Source organism: Lethenteron reissneri, unplaced genomic scaffold, assembly GCF_015708825.2.
Source record: "Lethenteron reissneri isolate LAM-NWPU_2019-01 unplaced genomic scaffold, ASM1570882v1 scaffold_78, whole genome shotgun sequence".
NCBI classification, from domain to species: domain Eukaryota; kingdom Metazoa; phylum Chordata; class Hyperoartia; order Petromyzontiformes; family Petromyzontidae; genus Lethenteron; species Lethenteron reissneri.
The window spans coordinates 305,728-327,052 of record NW_026892307.1 but is presented as its reverse complement, the minus strand read 5'-3'; the positions used below and the strand labels follow the sequence as shown (position 1 = coordinate 327,052).

The following is a 21,325-nucleotide window of genomic DNA, read 5'->3' as shown; positions in this document are numbered from 1 at the left end:
ACAAACCATGAACCTCCCCCTCTCCCCCTCCCTCTCTCCCCCTCTCCCCCTCTCTCCCTCCTTCCCTCTCCCCCTCCCTCTCTATCTCCCCCTCTCTCCTTCTCAACCCCCTCTTTCTCCTCCCTCCCTCTCGCTCTCTCCCCGCAGCTGCCAGTTCCATCTCCCCATCTCCCACGACCACCTCCTCCGCCCCCCGCTCCTCCTCTCCTCCGGCCGTGGAGGGGGGGGAGCAGGGAGAGATATTGGGGGGGGGCGAGGAAAAAGAGGAGGAGGAGGTGAAGGAGGAGGAGGTGAAGGAGGAGGAGGAGGAGGAGGTGGAGGAGGTGGCCGGGGGGGAGCATCGTAGATTCCTCGCCGCCAAGGAAGCTCTTGAGCGGAGTCACAGGGAGGAGATGGGGCTGGCGATGAGAGCGTGGGAGCAGCGTGGGAGCAGCCCCGGGGAGAGAGGGGGCCTCATCCAGGTGGGGGGGAGCGTGGGGGGGGGGAGCGTGGGGGGAGAGAGGGGGACTCATCGAGCGTGGGGGAGTGTGTGGGGGGAGCATGTGGGGGGGGGGGCGAGTGTGTGGGGGGATGCATGTGGGGGGGGGCGAGTGTGGGGGGGGAGTGTGGGGGGGGGTTCTCTGCTGTGGAGTGAATGGTGTTGACACATTAACCAGTTGACCCATTGACCCGTCTACCTGTTGACACATTGAATCTTTGATCTATTAATCTTTGATCCGTTGCCCGACTGACACATTGACCCGTCTACCTGACCCATCAGGGGTGTTGAGTCGGCTCCGCGGCGACCGCACTGGCATGTTGGGCGCGTTGAGTCGCCTAGCCAGCTGTGCCGGGTTGCTACAGGTCAAGTCAACAGTGGCACCTTGACAGGGCAATGGGGTCACATCCAGTCGATCCGTCAAGCCGTTGCCTGGTGACTGGTTGACTGGTTGAGTGGTTGGTTGAGTGGTTGACTGGTTGAGTGGTTGACTGGTTGTTGTTGTTGCCGTTGTTAAGCGGTTCCAGCTGGAGGTGTCCCGCATGGACCGTGCGTACGCCCAGCGCAGGCAGCTGCTGCTGCAGGGCCATGCGCGGCGCGCCCAGCAGGCGCTGAGCGACCGCCGCAGGGCGGCACTGGAGGAGCTGCTGGGCACGGTGCAGGGGGATCACGAGACGCGGGTAGCCACCACCACCTACTAGTAGTACTACTAGTATTACTACCACACAGATCCCCATAGACTCACCACACAGAGACCCATAGACTCACCACACGGAGACCCATAATTTCACCACACAGATACCTATCGACTCACCACACAGAGACCCATAGACTCACCACACAGAGACCTATAGACTCATCACACAGAGACCCATAGACTCACCACACAGATACCCATAGACTCACCACACAGAGACCTATAGACTCACCACACAGATACCCATAGACTCACCACACAGAGACCTATAGACTCATCACACAGAGACCCATAGACTCATTACACAGAGACCCATAGACTCGCACACAGAGACCCATAGACTCACCACACAGAGATCCACAGACTCACCACACAGAGATCTACAGACTCATCACACAGAGACCTATAGACTCATCGCACAGAGACCCACAGACTCACCACACAGAGATCCACAGACTCATCACACAGAGACCTATAGACTCCTCACACAGAGACCACAGACTCACCACACAGATATCCATGGACTCACCACACAGAGACCCATAGACGTTGTCCGTGTGTCTCAACGTGTATTTGTGTGTGTGTGTGTCTCACCATGTGTCTCTGTGTGTGTGTGTCACCGTGTGTGTGTGTGTCACGTGTGTGTGTGTGTCACGTGTGTGTGTGTCACCGTGTGTGTCACGGTGTGTGTCACTGTGTGTGTGTGTCACCGTGTGTGTGTGTCACCGTGTGTGTTTGTCACTGTGTGTGTCACCGTGTGTGTGTGTCACCGTGTGTGTGTCCCCGTGTGTGTCACCGTGTGTCACCGTGTGTGTGTGTCACCGTGTGTGTGTCACGGTGTTTGTGTGTGTGTCACTGTGTGTGTGTGTCACTGTGTGTGTGTGTCACCGTGTGTGTGTGTGTCACCGTGTGGTGTGTGTGTCACCGAGTGTGTGTGTCACCGAGTGTGTGTGTGTCACCGAGTGTGTGTGTCACCGTGTGTGTGTCACCGTGTGTGTGTGTGTCACCGTGTGTGTCACCGTGTGTGTGTCACCGTGTGTGTCATCGTGTGTGTGTGTGTCACCGTGTGTGTGTGTGTCACCGTGTGTGTGTGTGTCACCGTGTGTGTCATTGTGTGTGTGTCACCGTGTGTGTGTGTGTCACCGTGTGTGTGTGTGTCACCGTGTGTGTGTGTGTCACCGTGTGTGTGTGTGTCACCGTGTGTGTGTGTCACCGTGTGTGTGTGTGTCACCGTGTGTGTGTGTGTCACCGTGTGTGTAGCCACACCGCGTGGTGCAGGCTCTCCGGCACTACCTGAAAGCCGAGTCCAAAGACCGCACGCACAGCCCTGAGGCACCTCCAGCACACGGCCAGCGTCGACCCCGCAAGGGCACAGGCCATGAAGGCCCAGGTGGGAGATTGGTGGGGGGAGAGGGGGGAGGGGGCTGGGGGGGAGAGGGGGGAGGGGGCTGGGGGGAGGGGAAGGAGAGGGGAGGGAGGGGAAGGGGGGGGGGTGCAGGGTTGGCGACTTCCTCCAAACTTTGAGGCACAAAAAAATGCCTCTCCCCAATCTCTCTCTATACTCTCCCCAAACTCTCCCTAATCTCTCTCCAATTTCTCTCCAATTTCTCTCTAAACTCTCTCTAATCTCTCTCTAATTCCTCTCTAATCTCTCCGCCCAGGTGGATGCTCACCTGTTGGCTATCGACGAACGAATCAACCAGACCCTGGCGCTGCTGCTGGGACGCCTCCCACCACTCTCCTCCGACATGCAGCGCCAGATCGGTAGTAACACAGCAGTAGTAGTAGTAGCACAGTAGTAGTAGTAACACAGCAGTAGTAGTAGTAACGTAGTCGTAGTAACACAGTAGTAGTAGTAACACAGCAGTAGTAGTAGTAACACAGTAGTAGTCGTAACGTAGTAGTAGTAACACAGTAGTAGTCGTAACACAGCAGTAGTAGTAGTAACATAGTCGTAGTAACACAGTAGTAGTAGTAACACAGTAGTAGTAGTAACACAGTAGTAGTAGTAACACAGTAGTAGTAGTAACACAGCAGTAGTAGTAGTAACACAGCAGTAGTAGTAGTAACACAGTAGTAGTCGTAACGTAGTAGTAGTAACACAGTAGTAGTAGTCGTAACGTAGTAGTAGTAACACAGTAGTAGTAGTAACACAGTAGTAGTAGTAACACAGTAGTAGTAACACAGTAGTAGTAGTAACAGTAGTAGTAGTAACACAGTAGTAGTAGTCGTAACGTAGTAGTAGTAACACAGTAGTAGTAGTAACACAGCAGTAGTAGTAGTAACACAGTAGTAGTAGTAACACAGTAGTAGTAGTAACAGTAGTAGTAGTAACACAGTAGTAGTAGTCGTAACATAGCAGTAGTAACACAGTAGTAGTAGTAACACAGTAGTAGTAGTAACACAGTAGTAGTAGTAACACAGTAGTAGTAGTAACACAGTAGTAGTAGTAACAGTAGTAGTAGTAGTCGTAACATAGTAGTAGTAACACAGTAGTAGTAGTAACACAGCAGTAGTAGTAGTAACACAGTAGTAGTAACAGTAGTAGTAGTAACACAGTAGTAGTAGTCGTAACGTAGTAGTAGTAACACAGTAGTAGTAGTAACACAGTAGTAGTAGTAACACAGTAGTAACAAAGTAGTAGTAGTAACACAGCAGTAGTAGTAACACAGTAGTAGTAGTAACACAGTAGTAGTAGTAACAGCAGTAGTAGTAGTAACACAGTAGTAGTAACACAGTAGTAGTAACACAGTAGTAGTAGTAACACAGCAGTAGTAGTAACACAGTAGTAGTAGTAACAATAGTAGTAGTAACACAGTAGTAGTAGTAACACAGTAGTAGTGACACAGCAGTAGTAGTAGTAACACAGCAGTAGTAGTAGTAACATAGCAGTAGTAGTAACACAGCAGTAGTAGTAACAGTAGTAGTAGTAACACAGTAGTAGTAGTAACACAGTAGTAGTAGTAACACAGTAGTAGTAGTAACACAGCAGTAGTAGTAACACAGTAGTAGTAGTAGTAACACAGCAGTAGTAGTAGTAACACAGCAGTAGTAGTAGTAACACAGTAGTAGTAGTAACACAGCAGTAGTAGTAGTAACACAGCAGTAGTAGTAACACAGTAGTAGTAGTAGTAACAGTAGTAGTAGTAGTAACAGTAGTAGTAACACAGTAGTAGTAGTAACACAGTAGTAGTAGTAACACAGCAGTAGTAGTAACACAGCAGTAGTAGTAACACAGCAGTAGTAGTAACACAGCAGTAGTAGTAACACAGTAGTAGTAGTAACACAGTAGTAGTAGTAACACAGTAGTAGTAACACAGCAGTAGTAGTAACACAGCAGTAGTAGTGTAGAGGTGTAATTGTGCATGGCCACGGAGGTAGAGGTGTAATTGTGCATGGCCACGGATGGCTAACAAACACAATGGGCGGGGTTAGGGCCGTACACAGGGGAGGTGCTCGCACCGACGTCCGCACCTGCATCCCCCACGGGCCCCTCCCGGGGGCCGAGTCCTATAAAGGGTGGTGAGCCGGAGGGCTCGAGGTCGAGATCAGCTTTAACCAGCGAAGACGGAAGACCAGCTAGAATAGGCCCCAGAGCTCCCCTGGCTCGCTGTCCTTGTAAGGGCCGGCCAGGGCAAGCCGGTGGCGTGGCCCCGAGAGCCCAGACTGACGAGCCGGTCTGGAGACTCAGGGTGCCGGGATCCCAGCTTGACCAGGGCTGGGATAGGTAGCCTCCCCTAGCTCCGTAGTAGAGGACTTGGGCGTAGGTTAGCGGGGTTAGATGTTGTGTATCCCTGTAGACAAGTGAAGGGGACGATACCCCCTTAAGTACTGCGTGTACCCGTTACTGTGCACAAGTTGGTGTAATAAATAAGTGTGCCTCCGACCCTGTCGTCAAGCCTCCTAAATACTTACTACATCTGGTGTCAGAAGTAAAACGTTCAACGATGGACACACGAGGGACGACACGTACCAGGGAGTCGGAGATAGAAGACGCCACGGCCGAATCACCACCAGAGATGGCCGGGGTCGGATCGGAGCAGCCGGGGCCGAGTACGCCCGCGCTGCTACGACAGGAAGGGGGGGATGCGTCGGCCGAGGGACTCCGGCTGGCTCACTCCCGCCTGGCGGAACTGCTCTACGCCGCGGCCGCCGCGTTGGAGGAGATCACGCGGCTGGGGGCTGGAGGGGCTGCGCGGGACGACGACAGCAGCCGACGCGCGGCGACGTTTCCCGCCACCCCGACGCGGCTCGCGGTTAAATTTCCCGCCATCACTACAGTGCGAGCAGAGGGCGGGGCCGGCCCGCGTCAGGTGACTGCTGAGGGCCAAGCACAAGCCGTGACATCATCAACACCGGCCAGCGCGTCAACAACGGAGCGACCGGCGATGCCATGCTCGCAGCCCGCCCACACTGTAACATCTGCTGGGGACGACGGAGCGCGATCCGCAGCCACGGACGTCGCGTTACAGCAGCGTCTGCCGCCTCTCAAAGAATTCGTGGGCGCGGACGGAGACTGGGGCGGCTTCAGGAGACGGTTCATCGCTCATCAGGAGATGGCGAACTGGACGGACGCCGAAGCACTACGCGCGCTGCCGGCGATGCTGGACAACGACGCCCTGGCTACTCTCACCTCGGCGCCTAAGGAAAAGCGCGCCACGCTGCACTTGGCGTTGCAGCTGCTGTCAGCTGTCTATGGTCCGCCTTCGGACTGCAGGCAGCTATTCCACGATCGCCATCGGGGCGCCAACGAATCGCCCCTGGCCTTCCGGACGGCTCTCCTGGCCATGGCAAAGGCAGCTTTCCCGCGGATGGACGAGGAGGGAGTGGACGCCATGGTGGCTGAAAAGCTGCTACTACTCGCTGATGAGCTGAACGTCACCGTCTTGGCTCAAGACGGCGCAGAGATGTCGTCCTTGCTGGTCGCGCGCCACATCCACGGGGGCTTGCGGTCCCTGCGTCGCAAGGCCGCCAAGGGGGTGACCAGCCATGCCATGGCGGCCACCACCCTCCCACCGGAGGAGGTCTGCGGGGTGGAGCGGCGGGGGGAATGGAGATCGGCGGCACCACAGGCTCGGACCGGACCGAGCCGCCAGGAGCAGCCCAGGCCATCTGGGGCGCTCACACGGTGCTACAACTGTGGCCTTCAAGGCCACGTTGCGTCAGGGTGCCGGGCTCCCCGTCAGCGCGGGGCGACACCTCGCCAGGACGCCGCGCCATCCCCACCCAAGCTCCAGCAGAGAAATACGGCGAGTCGTGACACCTCACACGTTTGGCCCGTGCACACATCCGACACACACTCGCGCGCTAAAACGGACAGGGTTCAAAAATCGACGGCCGTTGCGTCGGATTGTTCTGAAATGCGGCGAGCGCTCCAACCGGGTCAGTGGTCGGCGCTCGCCCATCGTGTCGTTGCAGCGTCGGCGGGATCGTCGGTCGTGGTCGGTCACATTGATGGGGTAGAGGTGCGGATTTTAATTGACACGGGCATCGGCGACCATTATCTCTGATTTGATTTATAACATCCTTCCCGTTCAAAGTCGTCCCTTGCTCCCCGTTGACGTGCCATGCTATGCCGCTAACGGGGGCTCGCTGGGCATTATTGGGCAAATCCGCGCCAAAATTTGCATTGGAGACAGTAAATTATCCGGGCCTGTTTTGGTTTCCTCCTCACTCGCGGTTCCGTGCCTGTTGGGGACGGATTTCTTGGCCAAAATGCCCATTCGTATCTTGATTGACCAGGGGTGCATCGAGCTCCCGTCGGGCCGACGTGTTACATTTTTGTCTTTGCCCACCACGGGGCGTCGGGCATTTGCCACCGTGCAGGCGCTCGTGACAAAAACTGTGCGCGTACCCCCGGGGGCTCAGATGCTCGTCCCTCTTAGGTTGCGTCGGCCGTTTGCGGAAGGGGTTGCGGATTCGGGGGAGTCTTGTTGGGACCATCTCGGGCCGGGGTCAATGGACCCGATTTGCTAGCGGCTCAGACCATAGTGAAAGGGGATGGGGACCCCTTCATTGCAGTCCTTAATGTCGGATCGCGAACGGCCGTGGTTCCTCAAGGGACCGTGCTTGCACACGCAACGCCGGTACCCTATGAGGAACCACTCGTGGGTCAGGTAAGCACCGATCCTCCGTCGCGACCGCATTCGGACTGTGATGATGGATGGCTGGATGCGCTTTGCGCGGGATCAGTGGACCTGTCCGACTCGCAGCGTGCGCAGCTGCGAGTTCTCCTGAACGAATTTGCCGACGTTTTTAGTCAACACAAATTTGATATTGGGTGTACTAAATTGCTGCGACACCATATTGACACAGGTGACAGCGCGCCAATCCGCCAAAATTCCTTTCGGTTGAGTCCCGCCGAAAAGGATCATGTCAAATCGGCTGTTGATGACATGCTAGCCGCCGATATCATTTCCCCTTCCAACAGCCCGTGGGGCGCGCCGATCGTTTTGGTGAAAAAACACGACGGCTCACTGCGGTTTTGTGTCGACTTTCGGCGATTGAACAAAATTTCTGTGGCAGATGCGTACCCGCTTCCTCGAATGGATGAGTCGCTCGATGCCTTGGCGGGGGCGCGATTCTTTTCCACCCTCGATTTACTTTCTGGATTCTGGCAGCTTCCTCTGGATGACGAATCCAAACCTAAGACGGCTTTCCGTACACCGCAAGGCCTCTTCCAATTTAACCGCTTGCCGATGGGCTTACATTCCGCGCCAGCAACTTTTCAGGGGTTAATGGAACTGGTCTTGGCAGGCTTGCAATGGGATTCGTGTTTGATTTACTTGGACGACGTCATCGTCTTTAGCAAATCGTTCGATGAACACCTCCAGAGATTGCGTGCTGTTTTTCTCAAAATGCGGGCTGCCAATTTAAAATTTAAACCGCAGAAGTGCCATTTGCTCGGCGAATCGGTGCGGTATTTGGGTCACATTGTGGGGCGCTCGGGGATATCCACTGATCCCGCCAAAACGGAATGCGTCAGCTCCTGGCCAACTCCCACCTCGGTGGGAGAGGTCAGGAGTTTCATTGGCTTCGCGTCGTACTACCGACGGTTTGTGGCTGACTTCGCTACGATCGCGAAACCATTGCACGCCTTGACGTCCAAGGGGGTCAGGTTTCATTGGGGCCGGAGGAAGAGGCTGCTTTTCGCGCCCTCCGGAATGCCCTGGTGGGGGCTCCACCGTTAAATTACCCCGATTTCTCACAACCCTTCTTGCTCGATACAGACGCAAGTAACACGGGCATTGGGGGCGTGCTGTCCCAGCTCATCGGGGCGTAGAGCATGTGGTGGCTTACGGTAGTCGAGTACTGTCTCCGGCGGAACAACGGTACTGCGTTACCCGTCGGGAATTATTGGCAATTGTTTATTTCATTCAGCAGTACCGCCCGTATCTGTACGGTCGGCGTTTCACCGTCCGTACAGATCATGCCGCTCTACAGTACGCCCTGCGGGTTCAACAACCATCGGGGCAGTTGTCCCGATGGTTGGAGATTCTCCAGGACTACGACTTTGTCACCACATATCGTAAGGGCGTCCGCCACACGAACGCTGACGCCCTGTCACGGTTGCCACCCACTTCGGAGTGTGCCTGCCTCTTGGGTTCGGGGCGTTGTAGGCCCCCGAACGTGGCCACCGATTCGGTCTTCGTGGCCGCCGCCGATGCGCCTTCGGCTTCGGGTCCTATCGAGCAAGAAGGGAGGGATTCGTTGCTGGGGTTGTCGGTTGCGGAATGGGGACGCCTGCAAATGGAGGACACCTCCCTCCTCGCTCTGCGCCGTCGCACCGGGGGGGTTGGTCAGGGGGTGGCGAACGTTGACTCGTGGGGGTTGTTCCAGGGGCTTTTAATGCACTGGGACGGAAAATCCCGCCGCCAACGGCTTGTAGTGCCTGCAGCATTGAGGGGTAAGGTGGTATGGGCTGCGCATGAGCGGCTCCTGCACTTGGGGGTTCACAACACCTTTGCCATGCTCCAGCTCGATTTCTTCTGGCCGGGCATGGCAAAGGACGTGGGGGATCTCTTGGTCATGCACGCAATGCGCGCAGCGGAAGCCACCAGCGAGGGGGTCCAACCCTCCGCTGCAGTCCCATAAAGGTTTCCCGGGTTAACGAGCTCGTTGCTCTGGATATTCTCGGCCCATTTCCCGCTACACCCAGGGGAAATAGGTATTTATTGACGGGGGTCGAATACTTCACGAGATGGCCTATGGCCTGGCCCCTGGCCAACCAGTCGGCTGCAGCCATCGCGGAGGCCTTTGTCCAGGGCTATGTCCTCGACAAGGGTGCTCCGGAACGGCTGCTGACTGACCAGGTAAGAATTTTTCGGGGAAACTCCTCCGCGAGGTGTGCGATCTCTTGGGTACAGAGAAAATTCGGACCTCCCCGTATCACCCGCAAACTGACGGGATGGTGGAACGGCTGCATCGGACTGTCACGTCCATGCTGTCCCAGCAGGTATCGGAATCCCAGACAGATTGGGACCTTCGCATTCCCGGTGTGTTACAAGCCTACAGGATGGCTCCCCACGCGGCCACCGGATTTTCCCCTTTCTTTTTAATGTATGGCCGCGAGGCTAACCCCCCTGTGACGACCCAGCTGAAGCTCTCGGCGCCTCAGGCGAAGTCTACCTTGTCCGAACACGTTAAATTTAACATCAGCAAATTATCTGAGGCGCGGGAAGCGGCCGTGCAAAATTCTGAACTCCGCCAGAAGGCGAACGAGAGGCTTCGGCTGGGGCGGGTACATGTGTTCAAATGGAAACCAGGGGACAGGGCATGGTTGCACTGTCCCCAGGTGCCGCTGGCAACCTCGTCAAAGTTGGTACGGCCGTGGCGGGGGCCAGTGGAGGTCGTACAGGTCTTGCGGCCGCAATGTGTTCGCGTCAAATGGGGGAGGCGTCGGTGGTACGTGCACCCCTCAAGGTTGAAACAGTTCATTGCGCCGCCCCGTGGTTCACACACACACACGCATGGCCAAACGTGTGAGGGGTCCGCCGACTCCCCGACGTCGCTGCTCTCGCCTAACCTCACATCAACTGTTCCATCTCCAGGTGCAACAGGAGTGACGGGTCCACGCCCGCCAACCCCTCCCGGAGGGGTCGGGGGTCACTCGCCAGCGACGCCAGACTCTCTTGCACCTGGACCATCAACAACCGCTACTGAGCGTGCCAGGGCGGGCCCTTGTGACGGGCCCGCCGTGAGAACGCGCGCCAAAATGCGCAGACTATTGTGAGGTCGGCCGTTGGGGGGCCCTTGCGGACAGTGGGGGGGAGGCGTCCGGAGTGCGTGTATATATGTTGGTTTTGGGGAATGGGGTATTTATTCGGGGGGGTGCGTCGGGTTATTTTTTTTCTCTTCCTGTTGTTGTTCTTGTTATGGTTCTCATTGTTCTTGTTAAAATTACGCGAGGCACACACACGCTTTTCGGGAGGGATGCACCTTTATTCTGATATTTTTTTTGCAGCCAGGGACGGCTGCGAGCTGTACAGGGGGGGGGGGGTGATGTAGAGGTGTAATTGTGCATGGCCACGGAGGTAGAGGTGTAATTGTGCATGGCCACGGATGGCTAACAAACACAATGGGCGGGGTTAGGGCCATACACAGGGGAGGTGCTCGCACCGACGTCCGCACCTGCATCCCCCACGGGCCCCTCCCGGGGGCCGAGTCCTATAAAGGGTGGTGAGCCGGAGGGCTCAAGGTCGAGATCAGCTTTAACCAGTGAAGACGGAAGACCAGCTAGAATAGGCCCCAGAGCTCCCCTGGCTCGCTGTCCTTTTAAGGGCCGACCAGGGCAAGCCGGTGGCGTGGCCCCGAGAGCCCAGACTGACGAGCCGGTCTGGAGACTCAGGGTGCCGGGATCCCAGCTTGACCAGGGCTGGGATAGGTAGCCTCCCCTAGCTCCGTAGTGGAGGACTTGGGCGTAGGTTAGCGGGGTTAGATGTTGTGTATCCCTGTAGACAAGTGAAGGGGACGATACCCCCTTAAGTACTGCGTGTACCCGTTACTGTGCACAAGTTGGTGTAATAAATAAGTGTGCCTCCGACCCTGTCGTCAAGCCTCCTAAATACTTACTACAGTAGTAACACGGTAGTAGTAGTAACACAGCAGTAGTAGTAACACAGTAGTAGTAGTAACACAGTAGTAGTAGTAACACAGTAGTAGTAGTAACACAGCAGTAGTAACACGGTAGTAGTAGTAGTGACACAACGACCACCACAACGCTTGTGCCAGGCTAGGTGCACGAGGAGGAGGTCACATGACAGACCCCTCAGGTGCCATGGGTTACATTTCTGTGCCAGGCGAGATGCTGATTCACCACATGTGCCCCCTACTGTGCCAACTCACTTCGATTTATCTACCCAGTGCTCCACCTCATCCACCTCCTCACCACCACCTCCCCCTCTCTTCCCCCCCCCCCCTCTCTCCCCACAGCCGCCGCTCTCTCCCCACTGCACGAGACCCAACAACAGCAGCAGCAGCGACACAAACAGCACAAACAGCACAAACAACAACAACAACAACAGCAGCAGGCAGAGATCCCCCTGCCTGCCGGTCGCCGTGGCTACGGGAGGGACGCCCTGCCTCTACCTCCCTCTCCTCCCTCCGCCTCTCCCTCCCCCTCCTTCTCCCTGCTCCCCCTGGCCGCCTCCACCTCTGGCCCCCCTCCTCCCCCTCCTCCTCCTCCTCCACCTCCTCCCCCACCTCCTGCTCAAGCAGCGCCCACTCTGCTGCCCACCTCGTCACGGATCGGACAACCCGTGGCTCCAACTCGCTACGCAGGTACGGGATGGAATCACGGAGGGTTCGTGTGGCTGGGTTCACGGTGGTCGTGTGGCTGGGGTCACTGTGGCCGTGTGGCCGTGTTCACGGTGGCCGTGTGGCTGGTATCACGGTGGCCGTGTGGCTGGGTTCCAGATGGCCGTCTGGCCGGGTTCAAGATGGTCGTGTGGCCGGGGTCACGGTGGTCGTGTGGCCGGGGTCACGGTGGTCGTGTGGCCGGGGTCACTGTGGTCGTGTGGCCGGGTTCACGGTGGCCGTGTCTCTGAGTTCATGGTGGTCGTGTGGCCGTGTTCACGGTGGCCGTGTGGCCGGGTTCAAGATGGCTGTGTGGCCGGGTTCACGGTGGCCGTGTGGCCGGGTTCAAGATGGTCGTGTGGCCGGGGTCACGGTGGTCGTGTGGCCGGGGTCACGGTGGTCGTGTGGCTGGGTTCACGGTGGCTGTGTGGCTGGGTTCACGGTGGTCGTGTGGCCGGGGTCACGGTGGTCGTGTGGCCGTGTTCACGGTGGCCATGTGGCCGGGTTCAAGATGGTCGTGTGGCCGGGGTCACGGTGGTCGTGTGGCCGGGTTCACGGTGGCCGTGTCTCTGGGTTCACGGTGGCCGTGTGGCCGTGTTCACGGTGGCCGTGTTCACGGTGGCCGTGTGGCCGGGTTCACGATGGCCATGTGGCCGTGTTCACGGTGGTCGTGTGGCCGTGTTCACGGTGGTCGTGTGGCCGTGTTCACGGTGGTCGTGTGGCCGTGTTCACGGTGGTCGTGTGGCCGTGTTCACGGTGGTCGTGTGGCCGGGTTCAAGGTGGTCGTGTGGCCGGGTTCACGGTGGCCGTGTTCACGGTGGCCGTGTGGCCGTGTTCACGGTGGTCGTGTGGCCGGGTTCAAGGTGGTCGTGTGGCCGGGTTCAAGGTGGTCGTGTGGCCGGGGTCACGGTGGCCGTGTCTCTGGGATCATGGTGGTCGTGTGGCCGTGTTCACGGTGGCCGTGTCTCTGGGTTCACGGTGGCCGTGTCTCTGGGTTCATGGTGGTCGTGTGGCCGTGTTCACGGTGGCCGTGTGGCCGGGTTCACGGTGGCCGTGTGGCCGTGTTCACGGTGGCCGTGTGGCCGGGTTCACGGTGGTCGTGTGGCCGGGTTCAAGGTGGACGTGTGGCCGGGTTCAAGGTGGACGTGTGGCCGGGTTCAAGGTGGTCGTGTGGCCGGGTTCACGGTGGCCGTGTGGCCGTGTTCATGGTGGCCATGTGGCCGTGTTCACGGTGGCCGTGTGGCCGGGTTCAAGGTGGTCGTGTGGCCGTGTTCACGGTGGTCGTGTGGCCGGGGTCACGGTGGTCATGTGGCCGGGGTCACGGTGGTTGTGTGGCCGGGGTCACGGTGGTCGTGTGGCCGTGTTCACGGTGGTCGTGTGGCCGGGGTCACGGTGGCTGTGTGGCCGGGTTCAAGATGGCCGTGTGGCCGGGGTCACGGTGGTCGTGTGGCCGGGTTCATGGTGGCCGTGTGGCCGGATTCAGACTCTGCCTTCTCGACAGATCTGTTCTCCACCTGAAGACGGCTGCTTGCGTTGTGGCCGAAACGTCGTGAGAATTATTTTATAATGTTTTCTTTTTATTATTTTATTATTTTCCTTCTACGTGACTTTACCGAAAGAACCAAGAAGAGGGTTCAAGGTGGTCGTGTGGCCGGGTTCACGGTGGCTGTGTGGCCGGGGTCACGGTGGTCGTGTGGCCGGGGTCACGGTGGTCGTGTGGCCGGGGTCACGGTGGTCGTGTGGTCGGGGTCACGGTGGTCGTGTGGCCGGGGTCACGGTGGTCGTGTGGCCGGGTTCACGGTGGCCGTGTGGCCGGGTTCACGGTGGCCGTGTGGCCGGGGTCACGGTGGTCGTGTGGCCGGGTTCACGGTGCACGTGTGGCCGGGTTCACGGTGGCCGTGTGGCCGGGTTCACGGTGGCCGTGTGGCCGGGTTCACGGTAGCCGTGTGGCTGGGTTCACGGTGGCTGTGTCATTCTTTCTCTGTGTAGGGAGCCAGAAGTCATCGAAATACAACCCTGGCCACAGGACCATTCCAGATAAATCCAGCTACACACATGGTGAGTCTGTGGGTCTCTGTGTGGTGAGTCTATGGGTGTCAGTGTGGTGAGTCTATATGTCTCTGTGGTGAGTCGGTGGGTCTGATGAGGGGGTGGGTGGGTGAGTCCAGGCCTCGTGGAGGAGGAGGAGGTGGATGACCAGGAGGAGGAGGAGTACCTGGAGATCCTCACCAACGAGATTCTGGTCAAGGCTCCCCCTCTGGGCTCCAAGGGGACTCAACAGGACTCGGCTGTCTACCAACTCCCGCAGAAGATGGTGAGGTCATCGTCGTCGTTGGCATCATCCTCCGATAATATCGGCATCGGCTGATAGCGGCAGCTGTTATGAGACAGGGAACCGGTTCCCATATGAATTCTATGGGCCATGTTAAGAGATAGTGAATCTGAGAATCCAACTCCCCCTCCCCCGTAGATGCGTGGTGGGCGTCAGCACGGTGGCGAGGGCGGCGGTGAGGATGACGACGACGATGGTGAGGAGGATGAGGGGGAGGGGCTGGTGAACCGCGGGGCCCTGGTGGGACTCCTGGCCGGGGCTTCGATCGTCGCGGCCGCCATCGTCCTGTCGCTGGCCGTGCTGCGGCGCAAGCAGCAGCAGCAACAGCACGCCAGCATCAGCCACGGCGTCGTAGAGGTGAGTGGGTGAGTGTGTGGGTGGGTGAATGGGTGGGTGGGTGTGGGTGAGTGGGTGAGTGTGGGTGGGTGTGTGGGTGGGTGTGTGGGTTGGTGGGTGGGTGAGTAACTGGGTGGGTAGATGAGTGGGTGGATGAGTGTGAGTGGAGTGAGTGGATGGATGAGTGAATGGGTGGGTGGGTGTGTTGATGGGTGGGTGGGTGTGTTGATGGGTGGGTGTGTTGGTGGGTGGGTGTGTTGATGGGTGGGTGGCTGTGTTGATGGGTGTGTGGGTGTGTGGGTGGGTGAGCAGCACACCAGAATCAGCCACGGTGTTATGGAGCAGCAGATGGTGAGGAAGTGTTGAGGAGGAGGTGGTGAGGAAGAGCACTGGGCAGCTAAAACAAAGCCAGTTTGCATAGGGGGCACATGTGGTGAATCTGCACCTAGCCTGGCACAGCAATGCAGCCCATGGCACCTGCTGGGTCTGTCCCATGACCTCCTCGTGCACCTAGCCTGGCACAGCCATGCAACTCATGGCACCTGCTGGGTCTGCCCCGTGACCTCCTGGTGCACCTAGCCTGGCACAGCAGTGCAACCCATGGCACCTCTTGGGTCTGTCCTGTGACCTCCTCCTGGTGCACCTAGCCTGGCACAGCAGTGCAACTCATGGCACCTGCTAGGTCTGTCCCATGACCTCCTGGTGCACCTAGCTTGGCACGGGCGCCGTGGCGACGTCATTGTCACTTAGTGGCGAATAGCGGCAGTTGTTAATGGGGAGTGGCGGGGCAGCGGTTAGCACCGTGGTGCCTTAATAAATTAATTGTTACACTGCTGCTCGTTAACAGCACTTGCCCCAGTGGCCTGGGGCAACTTTGTTTGAGGGGTTGTGATGATGATGGTGGTTGTGTTGGTGACGGTGGTGGTGGCGATGGTGACTGTGGTGATGTTGGTGGTGATGATAGTGGTGGTGACGGTGGTGACTAATGATGGTGATGATGGTCATGGTGGTGATGGTGATGGTGGTGATGATGTTGATGATGATGTTGGTAGTGGTGGTAGTGGTGGTGACGGTGATGATTATGGTGATGATGACTATGGTGATGATGATTAGGGTGATGATGATTATGGTGATGATGGTGACGATGGTGGGGATGGTATTGACGGTGGTGATGATGGTCATGGTGGTGATGGTGGTGATGCTGCAGGTTGATGCTGCTCTAAGCCCAGAAGAGCGCCATCTGAACAAGATGCAGCAGAATGGATACGAGAATCCAACGTACAAGTACTTCGAGCAGATGCACATCTAGTGCTGAGGTTACACTACAGTATACCCTACACTACTATACACTACACTACCAAACACTACGCTACTCTACACTACACTAAACAACTACCCTACGATACACTATGCTACGATACACTCCTCTACCGTACAGTACTATGCACAACTATACACTACACTATTATACACTACACTATATGCTGCACTACACTACTATACATGACTATACACTACTATACACTGCACCATACACTAAACTATACACTACCACTACACTAGACACTACTATACACTACACTAAACTATACACAACACTAAACTATACACGACACTATACAGCACTACTTTACACTACACTATACACTACTACGCACTACACTACCACACACTACTCTACTATACACTACACTACTATACACTACACTAATATACACTACACTACTATACACCACACTACAATATACACTACACTACAATATACACTACACACCACACTAAACACTACACACAATATTCACTCCATACTACACTGCGCTAGACATTCCCCACTATAGATACGCCCCCCGCACACCCCACTCTATATAAATATAAACTCTGTCCACATCGCCCTCTCTCTCGCTGGGTGTCACATCCACGGTTTTAGTGGTCCACGGTGAGAGCCTCCACACAGTGGTGAGGTGGTGAGTCTACACACAGTGGTGAGAGTCGAAACAATGGTGTCTGCACACTAATCTCTCCTGGCTAGATGAATAGTGAATCTCAGTGGGGTGGCTCTCCCCTGGCTAGATGAATAGTGAATCTCAGTGGGGTCTCTCTCTCCTGGCTAGATGAATAGTGAATCTCAGTGGGATGGCTCTCCCCTGGCTAGATGAATAGTGAATCTCAGTGGGGTCACTCTCCCCTGGCTAGATGAATAGTGAATCTCAGTGGGGTCTCTCTCTCCTGGCTAGATGAATAGTGAATCTCAGTGGGTGGCTCTCCCCTGGCTAGATGAATAGTGAATCTCAGTGGGGTGGCTCTCTCCTGGCTAGATGAATAGTGAATCTCAGTGGGGTGGCTCTCTCCTGGCTAGATGAATAGTGAATCTCAGTGGGGTCTCTTTCCCCTGGCTAGATGAATAGTGAATCTCAGTGGGGTCTCTCTCCCCTAGCTAGATGAATAGTGAATCTCAGTGGGGTCTCTCTCCCCTGGCTAGATGAATAGTGAATCTCAGTGGGGTCACTCTCCCCTGGCTAGATGAATAGTGAATCTCAGTGGGGTCTCTCTCTTGGCTAGATGAATAGTGAATCTCAGTGGGGTCACTCTCCCCTGGCTAGATGAATAGAGAATCTCTGTGGGGTCACTCTCCCCTGGCTAGATGAATAGTGAATCTCAGTGGGGTCTCTCTCTCCTGGCTAGATGAATAGTGAATCTCAGTGGGGTCACTCTCCCCTGGCTAGATGAATATTGAATCTCAGTGGGGTGGCTCTCCCCTGGCTAGATGAATAGTGAATCTCAGTGGGGTGGCTCTCCCCTGGCTAGATGAATAGTGAATCTCAGTGGGGTCTCTCTCCCCTGGCTAGATGAATAGTGAATCTCAGTGGGGTCACTCTCTCCTGGCTAGATGAATAGTGAATCTCAGTGGGGTCTCTCTCCCCTGGCTAGATGAATAGTGAATCTCAGTGGGGTCACTCTCCCCTGGCTAGATGAATAGTGAATCTCAGTGGGGTCTCTCTCCCCTGGCTAGATGAATAGTGAATCTCAGTGGGGTGGCTCTCCCCTGGCTAGATGAATAGTGAATCTCAGTGGGGTGGCTCTCCCCTGGCTAGATGAATAGTGAATCTCAGTGGGGTCTCTCTCCCCTGGCTAGATGAATAGTGAATCTCAGTGGGGTCACTCTCCCCTGGCTAGATGAATAGTGAATCTCAGTGGGGTCACTCTCCCCTGGCTAGATGAATAGTGAATCTCAGTGGGGTCTCTCTCTTGGCTAGATGAATAGTGAATCTCAGTGGGGTCACTCTCCCCTGGCTAGATGAATAGTGAATCTCTGTGGGGTCACTCTCCCCTGGCTAGATGAATAGTGAATCTCAGTGGGGTCTCTCTCTCCTGGCTAGATGAATAGTGAATCTCAGTGGGGTCTCTCTCCCCTGGCTAGATGAATAGTGAATCTCAGTGGGGTCACTCTCCCCTGGCTAGATGAATATTGAATCTCAGTGGGGTGGCTCTCCCCTGGCTAGATGAATAGTGAATCTCAGTGGGGTCTCTCACTCCTGGCTAGATGAATAGTGAATCTCAGTGGGGTGGCTCTCCCCTGGCTAGATGAATAGTGAATCTCAGTGGGGTCACTCTCCCTGGCTAGATGAATAGTGAATCTCAGTGGGGTCACTCACTCCTGGCTAGATGAATAGTGAATCTCAGTGGGGTCTCTCACTCCTGGCTAGATGAATAGTGAATCTCAGTGGGGTGGCTCTCCCCTGGCTAGATGAATAGTGAATCTCAGTGGGGTCACTCTCCCCTGGCTAGATGAATAGTGAATCTCAGTGGGGTGGCTCTCCCCTGGCTAGATGAATAGTGAATTAATAGTTAATGACACTGCTTTATTTATTTGCGTTGTTCACTGCTCTGTCGGTGTCACTAACTGCCCTGCGCACTCTAGCCGTCCGTGTGGTTTTTTATATATAAACAAATGAGGCGAGAAAAAGAATGATACGCACACGCGTGTTCACGGGCACACGCGTGTTCACGGGCACACGTACACATACACCCGCACACGCGTACGAGTGTGTGTGTACATGTGGTGTACGTGTGTGTGTACCTATGCTATCACCTGTGTATACGTGCTGTTAACTTGTAACCATGATGTTAGACGTTGTCGTTAGGTGATGGTCATGATGATGATGATGATTGCGCTGATCGTAATGGTGATTTTGATGATGATTATGGTTATGACGGGAAGAGATTGCATCCTGAGAGTGGTCAGATGGTCTCTAGAGCCCGCGTCTGTAGACCATGACTCTCTAGACTGCGAGTCTCTAGACCATGACTTTCTCGACCCCGGGTCTTTTAGACCAGGGGTGGGGAACCTTTTTTTCTGCCAAGGGCCATTTGGATATTTATAACATCATAGAAAATTATCAACTTAAAAATTTGCCTGTTATGTTTGGTCAAATATTTAATTAACTCGCCCCTAATGTGATGGCTGGAACTGCTTCTCTTTGGCGAGGCGTGTGATGTTAGCTGGTATTGATGATGTTACTACTCGCAACTGCTTTTCCAGGTTTGCTCCGAGATTTATTGAATTTTGAGTCCCGCCTGTGGTTGCCTTGGCAGGGTCAGATTAAATGATTTTGCGGGCCTCATACGGCCCGCGGGCCGGACGTTCCCCACCCCTGCTCTAGACCATGACTCGACCCCTGGGTCTGTAGACCCCCGGGTGCGTGGTGTGTGCTGGGTGTGTGTGTGTATTGAGTTTAGTACTCGAGTGAGTATTCTGCATATACTGCATGTAATTAGCGCTACTGGTTGGTAAAAGAGGTTGCGAGATTAGGATTGGAGGTAGAGGAGGAATTGGAGGATGAGGTGGAGGAATAATAGGAGGTGGAGGAATAGGAGGAGGTGGTGGAGGAATAGGAGGTTCGAGTAGAGTCTTCGTCGTTGAAACCTCACCGAGTCCCCTTCACAACCACGACACCTAAGGGGGGGGGGGGAGGAGGGGGGGATGGCGGGTCTGTATGGGATGATGAAGTAGAGGGATCTGTAGGTGATGAGGTAGATGGGGTGGTGAGGTAGTTGTGAGGTCGAAGGGGTGGTGAGGTAGTGGTGAGTTAGAGAGTGGTAAGATAGTGGAGAGGTAGACGGGGTGGTGAGGTAGATGGAGTGGTGAGGTAGATGGAGTGGTGAGGTAGATGGAGTGGTGAGGTAGTGATGAGGTAGACGGAGTGGTGAGTTAGAGAGTGGTAAGATAGTGGTGAGTTAGATGGGGTGGTGAGGTAGACGGAGTGGTGAGGTAGTGGTGAGGTAGAGAGTGGTAAGATAGTGGTGAGGTAGTGATGAGGTAGACGGAGTGGTGAGGTAGAGAGTGGTAAGATAGTGGTGAGGTAGACGGGGTGGTGAGGTAGACGGGGTGGTGAGGTAGACGGGGTAGTGAGGTAGACGGAGTGGTGAGGTAGACGGAGTGGTGAGGTAGACGGGGTGGTGAGGTAGACGGGGTGGTGATGTAGACGGAGTGGTGAGGTAGACGGAGTGGTGAGGTAGACGGAGTGGTGAGGTAGAGAGTGATGAGGTAGTGGTGAGGTAGAGAGTGGTAAGATAGTGGTGAGGTAGACGGAGTGGTGAGGTAGACGGGGTGGTGAGGTAGACGGAGTGGTGAGGTAGAGAGTGGTAAGATAGTGGTGAGGTAGACGGGGTGGTGAGGTAGACGGAGTGGTGAGGTAGACGGAGTGGTGAGGTAGAGAGTGGTAAGATAGTGGTGAGGTAGACGGAGTGGTGAGGTAGACGGAGTGGTGAGGTAGACGGAGTGGTGAGATTTAACGATGATTCTGTGCAGCCCCCGCTAGTCCCCTCGCTAGGTTTTAGATGGAACTCTGTGACCACGAGAGCTCGCTATTTAAAATAAAATTAAGACTTACAAACGTTCACGGACGTCGCGATGTGGACCAATAAAGGATCCAGACTCTGGTGGACATCTGTGGTGGTGGTGAGTCCTTCTTTACGCTTATGAAACATGGACCCCTCTGGTGGAACATTGACGCTGGTTTGAAACATTCAGGCTGGCCCTGCCTACGATCCATCTCCTGGGTGTTAACCTGACACATTCCCATCGGTAAGCTGCTCCGGCAGGCGAGGCTGCATAGGCTGGGTCATGTAGCCTGCACATGCCCAGCCACTGCATGCCCAAGCAGCTTTTGTTTGGCCCGCATAGAGGGAGATGAATGGGCATGACACAGGCTGGAGAAGAGACGTAGCTGATGCGGTACGGGAGGATGTGGAGCTGAGTGTACTTGTCGATGACCGGCGCCAACGGTGTCAAGATCGGCCTTTGGAGGAGGCTCGTGAAGGACGCTGCTGCTACTGGGTAGCTGGAGGAAGTTCCCCTGCAGCAACAACGGAGGGCAGAGGAGCGACAACAGCAAGTGGAGCACTGGGTAGCTAAAATACAGCAAGTTGGCACAGTAGGGGGGTACGTGTGATGGTGCATCTGCCAGTCATCTCAGTCAGCCAACCCATGGCACCTGCTGAGCATATCCCAAGACCTCATGTCGGCGAGCCTTCGACACTTCACGTGGCCTCAAAGTGCATCTGGTGCAGGCACCATGTTGACATCACCGTAACTTAGTGGGGAATGGCTGTTGTTGGTATTGGTGGTTGAGAGGGCAGATGGGTCGCCACCTTGCCATGGGGGAGTCCCAGAAAACAACTTCCGACC

At 55.7% G+C, this 21,325-nt stretch overlaps 1 protein-coding gene across 1 annotated transcript in view; it reads left to right on the top strand.

The window, feature by feature from the left end:
* LOC133340128 (amyloid-beta A4 protein-like) overlaps positions 1-20,582 on the top strand; it is a 45,370-nt gene extending 24,788 nt beyond the window's left edge. Inside the window, 10 exon segments of the mRNA XM_061548183.1 lie at positions 148-461; positions 997-1,158; positions 2,436-2,501; positions 2,503-2,565; positions 2,837-2,939; positions 11,607-11,954; positions 13,959-14,027; positions 14,138-14,283; positions 14,440-14,658; positions 15,845-20,582. Coding sequence (XP_061404167.1) covers positions 148-461; positions 997-1,158; positions 2,436-2,501; positions 2,503-2,565; positions 2,837-2,939; positions 11,607-11,954; positions 13,959-14,027; positions 14,138-14,283; positions 14,440-14,658; positions 15,845-15,946 — 1,592 coding nt within the window. The 3' untranslated portion in view covers positions 15,947-20,582.
* The last annotated feature ends 743 nt before the right edge of the window (positions 20,583-21,325 follow it).